This window comes from Marmota flaviventris, chromosome 7 (genome assembly GCF_047511675.1).
Source record: "Marmota flaviventris isolate mMarFla1 chromosome 7, mMarFla1.hap1, whole genome shotgun sequence".
Classification (NCBI taxonomy): Eukaryota; Metazoa; Chordata; class Mammalia; order Rodentia; family Sciuridae; genus Marmota; species Marmota flaviventris.
Genome location: NC_092504.1, coordinates 93,423,497 through 93,431,386, shown reverse-complemented (window position 1 = coordinate 93,431,386; position 7,890 = coordinate 93,423,497). Strand labels below are relative to the sequence as shown.

The 7,890-nt window shown below is 37.3% G+C and overlaps 1 protein-coding gene across 1 annotated transcript; it reads right to left on the bottom strand.

Annotated features, from left to right (window-relative positions):
* Nucleotides 1-974: 974 nt before the first annotated feature.
* On the bottom strand, nt 975-2,819 carry LOC114092833 (actin, cytoplasmic 2). Its single transcript, XM_071614025.1, has 2 exons — nt 2,771-2,819; nt 975-2,133 (listed from the first exon to the last, which is right to left on the bottom strand). Exons 1-2 carry the CDS (start codon nt 2,817-2,819, stop codon nt 1,298-1,300), a joined length of 885 nt encoding a protein of 294 aa, XP_071470126.1. The 3' UTR covers nt 975-1,297.
* Between the last annotated feature and the right edge of the window lie 5,071 nt (nt 2,820-7,890).

Here is a 7,890-nt window from a genome sequence, read left to right as displayed (position 1 = left end):
CTCTTAGTTTTCTGTTTGTATTTTCTTATATCTCTTTAAGCTTCCTTAAAGTGATTATTTGAAATTATCTTTCAGGCAAATAGTTTTCTATTTCCATGGGCCAGTTGCTAGAACTTTAATAGTTTCATTTGACAACATCATGTGTGCCTGTTTCTCTGTTATTTGTGTAGCCTTGCTTGGGTATCTGTACATTTAAAGAAACAAAATCTTCTTAGAATCTTTATAGACTGATTTTAGCAGGTTAAAGCCTTCTATTAGGTTCATGAACTTATGGGGCTGCAGTCAAATGGGACTGGAGCAGCATCACGTGGATGTTTGCTGGGTCTGTTGTGTGTTTCATAGTTGATAGGCTTATGACTGGGGATTCTAGAAAGCAGGGATACTGTCTATTCCCTGGGTGAACCAAACTGTCTCCAGAACCTTGTTAGTTAGAGCTGGTCCTACAGAGTCTGCTTCAGGGTCTGAAAATGGCAGGCCCATTAGTGTACATAGGAGAGTGTTTTCCTCCGAGAATCTTGGAAGTTTCCAAGTGGGTCACTAGGTTTCTGGCTAGATAGTACTGCCTCCATCCATAGCTGGGAGGGATTAGAACTGAGTCTTTTTTTTTTTTTTCTCAGTGTACTGTAGCACTTTATTTTTCCTTACTCAATTAAGTGTTGCTGGGGCCTAATGTTCTCACATAACAGTAGAAAACCAAAAATTTTGTCATCTGGTAAAGAATTGAGTACAAAAAACCTTACATAAATTAAAATGAATAAATTTACAGATGTAAATGCAAACCGTTTCCAACTCAAGGCAAGTAATAACCAATGGTGGTCAGGCGGGAGAACATCGGTAAGAACGGAAACTGGGTCCTAAGGCTCGGCCTTTCCCACCCTGTTAGACCCGCAAGAAGTGACAGCTGGCCCAGGAACTCTTGCCAGCCCGACCAATCCTGGAAGTCTGTCAGCCACAGACACATGAATACCCTGCAGATCACTGCTGTGGACTTCTCCTTTATGCACGCTCTCACCTCAGGTACCAGGTGACCGAGCCACATGGACTAAAGGCTTAAATCAAAGATATGCACAGGGCGTTAAACATACACCAAGGGAACAGTTAACTTGAATACAAGGTCAAAGTCAGCCACGAGTTCTACGTTCCAGTGCTGACATCAGATACAAGCTTCAAGGACAATTTCTTTTCAAAGGCTTATTCCAGTTTCATGAGGCTAGCATGAGGTGTATACATTTGCCAGAGCAAATTTATACTTCAGATTCGGCTCAGGCAGCAGGTGCCTGGCACCTGCTCAGTCCATCTAGAAGCATTTGCGGTGGACAATGGAGGGGCCCGACTCGTCGTACTCCTGCTTGCTGATCCACATCTGCTGGAAGGTGGACAGCGAGGCCAGGATGGAGCCGCCGATCCACACAGAGTACTTGCGCTCAGGGGGCGCGATGATCTTGATCTTCATGGTGCTGGGGGCCAGGGCTGTGATCTCCTTCTGCATCCTGTCAGCGATGCCAGGGTACATGGTGGTGCCGCCCGACAGCACGGTGTTGGCATAGAGGTCTTTGCGGATGTCCACGTCACACTTCATGATAGAGTTGAAGGTGGTCTCGTGGATGCCGGAAGATTCCATACCCAGGAAAGAGGGCTGGAAGAGTGCCTCTGGACACCGGAACCGCTCATTGCCGATGGTGATCACCTGCCCATCGGGCAGCTCGTAGCTCTTCTCCAGGGAGGAGGAGGATGCAGCAGTGGCCATCTCCTGCTCGAAGTCCAGGGCAACGTAGCACAGCTTCTCCTTGATGTTGCGCACGATCTCCCCCTCGGCGGTGGTGGTGAAGCTGTAGCCGCGCTCTACAATGAGCTGCACGTGGCCTGCGAGGAGCACCCGGTGCTGCTGACAGAGGCCCCCCTGAACCCCAAGGCCAACAGAGAAAAGATGACTCAGATCATGTTCGAGACCTTCAACACACCGGCCATGTATGTGGCCATCCAGGCTGTGCTGTCCCTGTACACCTCTGGGCGCACCACTGGCATTGTCATGGACTCTGGTGACGGGGTCACCCACACAGTGCCCATCTACGAGGGCTACCCCCTTCCCCACGCCATCCTGCGTCTGGACCTGGCTGGCCGGGACCTGACAGACTACCTCATGAAGAACTGAGTCTTAATAGTGTTTTAGTGTCTATACCCAAGACAAAGATCTTTAGGCCTTTTTCTGGGCATATCTCCCAGGAGTTCCCTAGGTGGGCAGGTCTGCTCTGAGACTCCAGCCAACAAGGGCTGGTGCTGAAATAAGAGTTATTTTAAGATCTGTAGTATAACTGCAGTAGGCAGTTATATCTCCATCTGGATCCTGTGTAAACTGAACTGCCCTCAAGCCATTGCTGAAAAGGCCTAGAGTCACTTTTCAGGGCAGATAGAATCAGGTTTGGTATGTAGGTTGGCTGGTCTTCCTGCAGAGATGCAGATAAGAATATCTTTTAGTGAGTCTCTGGGTGGTCAGAGTGGCTCTTGATCATCAGATGAAAAACCTGGGATAAAATATAAAAACATTTCTGTAAGTCTCAGGGACTCAGATCTAATTCTAGGTCCTTATAAACAGAATTTGTCTTTAGTCCACAGTTAAGAGGGGTTGTATCTGCATTAGAGAGTCATTTCAGGGTCCACAGCTAAGAGTAAAGTCTGCAAGCATATTGTCCAGTGGACTCAGGCAAGACTCCTATTGGGGGCCTTGGATGATGGTTTTAGTAGCAGAAATAAGGGTAAACGGAGTCGTAACACAGTCCACGAGGAGGTGGGGCCGTTTTGGGACCTAGAGGTGTGACCATGGTCAGAAAATCTGCCACCTAAGTATGGGGTCTAACTTCTCACAGTGACCTTTTAGTTCTAGGCCTTGGACTCTACCAATGTTTTATAAACTTCTATCTGAATGCTAAGGCTCCAGAAAAGGCACATTTGTCCAAAATGACAGTGAAGTTATTTTTGCTATGAGGGGATATAAGCAGGGGAACTTCTATTCTGCCATATTCCAAAGAATTAATCGGAGCTACTAGAAGTTAAACTGAAATTATAAAAACTTATTTATTCTTGACAAAATCCATTATGATCAATTCACATTCTATGAATATTAAATAGATTTTGGTTAGTGGAGTTTTTTGTTTGTTTGTTTTTTGTACCAGGGTTTGAACTCTGGACACTCAACCACAGAGCCACATCCCCAGTCTTATTTTGTATTTTTTTTTATTTAGAGACAGGATCTCACTGAGTTGCTTAGTGCCTTGCCATTGCTGAGGCTAGCTTGAACTCTCAATCCGCCTGTCTCAGCCTCCTGAGCACTGAGATTACTGGGGTGTGCCACTACAACCAGCAGATTTCAATTAGTTTTTTAAATGCTTGAATTATTTTTGTTCTCTTTATATCAAGATTAGTAACTGTTACAAAGCAAATTTCTATGATGCAGTTTTCTATACTCTGCACTAGAAATCTATTTTTCCCTTCTCCTCCTCCCAAGCCTCATAATTATAACCATCACTACCATCAAAATTACCACTATGACTACGTAAGAATTTTACTAATAAAATATTTAATTTATTGAACCTTTCTCTAAATATACTGCAATGTAGCATAAGTTCTGCAAAGAAATCAATTAGCAGAACTGGGACTATCATTTCACTGGAACATTGTTTATTTAGAGACAGGATGCCAACTTTTGCATTTAAATTGATACTTATTCAATGTAAACTATGTCATTACTATCAACATTTTTTAAAAAAATATATTGCTTTGTAGTATATATCCACTGCTCTTTATTAAAATGTGTGAAAAGTTGTCAGATTTCTTGTTTTATTTGATTACTATGGTCTTGTGAGATAAAGGATATAACTTTTTCTGACTGAAGAAATTGAATTTAGAAAGATAAACTAATATGCCTAAAATTATACAGAACTACAGACACAAAATCTTCTGACCTTAGGTCTAATATCCGTTTCTATAGTTTTAATTTAATTGATGGTTATGTAATAATCTGAAACAATGTTTATCAATTTCATTCTGTTTCTTATTCATAGTATTTAATGTTGTTTTTCATTATTAGTCTAAATTTTTTATTTTTTATATTATTATGTGGTTAATTCCTGAATTTAACCATAAATAATTGGAAAATAATTGGAATATTGCAAATGGGATAAGAAATTCTTTTGTTCAGTTATTAAGAATACAAATATGAATTATCATATTTTCCATGGAGAACACTCTCTGAAGATTGTGAAAATATAATATAAATAACAAATAAACAAAAATCAGGAGAAGAAGAGGACGAAATTATTTTGCATTTAACTTGTTACTTCAAGTTTCTTCTGGTGATATTTCATCTGTAGTGATACATTGCTATGAATTTCCTACATTATATTCATCATTTTTCAGAGACAAGCCCAATGTCAGATAAATACAAAAACATTCAATAGAGGTTCTGTATGCTTGCTTTTTTTAATAATGCAAACAAAATTGGAATAGACTTGACTGGACTTTTTTTTTTTTTTTTGCCTCGTACCGATTAACAATATTATAGTGCTTGCAGAGTTGTTCATGGGCTGTCCTCAAATACTAGATTATGATATGAATCAAATATTAGTTTTCAGCAATTGCCTATAAAATAATTATTTACCAAATAAAAATCTAAACTGCTTGAGTGTAGCCTTCATATTCCAGTGTATCTGCATTCACAGAAACAGTTTTTGGCGATCAGTAATTGAAACATCACAGCTGTATGTAATCTTTGCTTCTCAACAGGCCTCTCTCTGTCATTCCCATTCCTAAATGTAAGACAGTTCAGTTCAACCTGACCCAATTTCCAGAGTTGGAAGTGTGATATTTTTTCCTTCTTAGTAGAAAGAAAAATGTTGTGAAATTAATTTTAAAATTAATAGGCACGAGTAAGACACGTGTGATGTAGAAAAAAAGGGTGAAAATTTAAAAGTAAAGTGTCTCGGGCTATCTAGTTCCATGTGTGCCGTCAGTTTAGCTTTATATTGTATCATCGTTGTAGATTTCTACCATTTTGTAGGCTTTCTCTTCATGATAGCAATTGTTTCCTTGGCTGTGAAAAAACTTTTTCACTTGATGCTGTTCTATGTATTCTTGATTTTATTTCTTGCACTTGTTAAGTGATTTTCTTGTTAAGGAAATCAGTGCTTGTGCAAATATGATGGAATATTGACCCTATGCTTTTTTCCCCTACCAGTTGTAATGCTTCTGGTCTGATTCCTAGGTCTTTGGTCTATTTTGAATTGACATTTGTGCAAGGTGAAACGCAGGGATCCAGTTCCTCTTCCTATGGGTACCCTATTTTCCCAGCACCATTGTTTTTTAAAGGGTTTTTTTTTTTTTTCTAACTCATGCTTTTAGTAGCTTTGTCAAAGATCAGATGACTATATTTGTATAGATTTCTCTGTATCTTTTATTTTATTTTATTAGTCTTCACATCTATTTTTGTGCCAATAACATGCTGTTTTTCTTACTATAGTTTTGTGGTATAATTAGAGATCAGGTACCATGATGCCTCCAACATTGCTCTTCTTGCTCAGGATTGCTTAGGCTCTTCTGGGTCTTTTATAATTCCAAATATAATTTAGCCCTTCTTTTAAAAAATTCTGTGAAGAATATCATTGGTATTTTGATGGGAATTGCATTAAATTGTATACTGCTTTTGGTAGTATGGTCATTGTTGTAATATTAATTCTGCTTATCTAAGAACATGAGAGGTCTTTCCATCTTTTAAGATCTTCTTCAATTTCTTTCTTCAGTGTTCTGCAGTTTTTATTGTAGAGTTCTTTCATCTCCTTGGTTAGATTTATTCCATGTTTTCCTTGGTTAGATTTATTCCATGTTTTATTTTATTGAGGTTATTATGAATGAAATAGTTTTCCTGATTTCTCTTTCAGCAGAACCATAATTGAAGTATAGGAAAGCTATTGATTTTTGTATGTTGATTGTGTATTCTACTACTGTACTGAATTTGTTTATGAGCTTTAGAAGTCTTCTGGTGGGGTTTGAGGCTTCTGGTATAGGATTATTTCATCATCAAACAGGATAATTTGATTTCTTTCTTTTCTATTTGTAACTCTTTAATTTTCTTTTCTCATCTGATAGCTCTGTGTAGAATTTCAAGAACTATATTTAATATAAGTAGTGAGAATGGACATTCTTGTCTTGTTCCTGATTTTGGAGGAAATGTTTTCAGTTTTTCTTCATTTAGTATAATGTTGATCTTGGGCTTATCATATACAACCTTTGCAATGTTAAGATAAGTTCCTTCTATTTCTCATTTATCCAGTGTTTTTTTTAAACATGAATGAGTGTTGCATCTTGTCAAAGACTTTTATGCATCTGTTGAGATTATCATATGATTCCTATCTTTAACTCTTTTTATGTAGTGAATAACATTTATTGATTTGTGTATGTTGAACCAATATTGCAAACCTGGGATGAACTCACTTGATCGTGGTGTGATATCTCCATAAAGTGTTTATGAATGCGGTTGCCAATATGATTATGACATCTCTACTCTTTTGTATGCAGATTGAAGTTCTTTTATTTCTACTACTATTTTCCTTTAAGTATATTCTATTGTTTTTTGCTATTTAATAATAATGTAGTTATTATCTTGGAGCCAAATTTTATTTAGATACAGATATTTTTCAAGGTCATATCTCAAAACGATGGAAAAACACTTGTGATAATGTTTTTCTTTTTAAGTCTGGCAATGATCAATTCATGGTAATTAAACAATTTTATAAAATCACAAACATTAAATGCTAACATAATTTTAATTAATAAGGATTTCAATTTCACATATTAAGTGTACAAAACTGATGTGTGAGCAATCTACAAAATATTTAGGATATAAAGATTAAATAGGTATGGTGCCTAAACTGAACTATCCTAATGCATTTCTAGACAAGGAAAATTGGCAAAGAATGTGCAATAACTAATAATTAAGATATAAATTTTTGGAAAAGATCTACTTTTTGTAGAAATTATAGCTGACACACAGTTATCCATGTTATTTTCATTCATCAAAATGTTTCTTATTGGAAAGCAAAAGGAGCTGAACTGGAGCTAGAACTACTAGAATACATTCATACATAACATAAGCATGTACAGAATCAGGGAGGTCTGATTGAATGATACCAAAGATGGACAATCTGGGCTCTTTTGCTTCCCCTAACTGTTTAAATGATATTGGTCTTCATCCCATTATGTTGCTTATTCATACCTCTCAGAATTTACCACCTATATGCCGATAATCAGCAAGTATATATCAGCAAGATTAACAGCTTCTTCAGCTTCAGACTTATGTATGCAATTGTCAAAGTATTTTTATGAGATGCCCTATGTAAAGCCAAACCAAACCTTATTCCCAAAGTATTCACATTGAATTCCAAAGTACATTTGTGTCTTTTGTGTTGCTCATTTTGATCACTAGCACTTCTATTTCTAGGCATCCAAACCACAAAAAAATATGAATGGTCTCACTAGTACTTACATACACTGACAAAATGCTCACTAATAATACTTTTAATTTGACATACCTAAATGTGGTATCTACACAGATTTTGAAAACTTGTAGAACCCAAAATGACAGTGCTTACAAATATCCAGTTATTATTACTAAAAGATACTATCTATTAGAAACATTAAAGTAAGGATATGAATTACAGGCAAGGTATCCAGAGATGCAGAAATGAGCTACACTTTCTTTTTTATTGAACTAGAAACAACTAAAAACAGCTCCCCAGAATAAGGGAATCCAAAATTCAGTCTCAAGTCTCAGTTAGGGCTTCTTTTATCTTGCTAGCCATGTAAACAAATTCCTGATACAAAACCCAAGGGTCTTACAAG

Excerpts from the sequence above, each read along its gene's own strand:
- LOC114092833 (XM_071614025.1), bottom strand. The coding sequence starts at position 2,819 with ATGGTCACACCTCTAGGTCCCAAAACGGCCCCACCTCCTCGTGGACTG. Across the intron at positions 2,134-2,770 it reads CCCACCTCCTCGTGGACTGT|TCTGTCAGGTCCCGGCCAGC; the intron begins GTTACGACTCCG and ends TTCATGAGGTAG.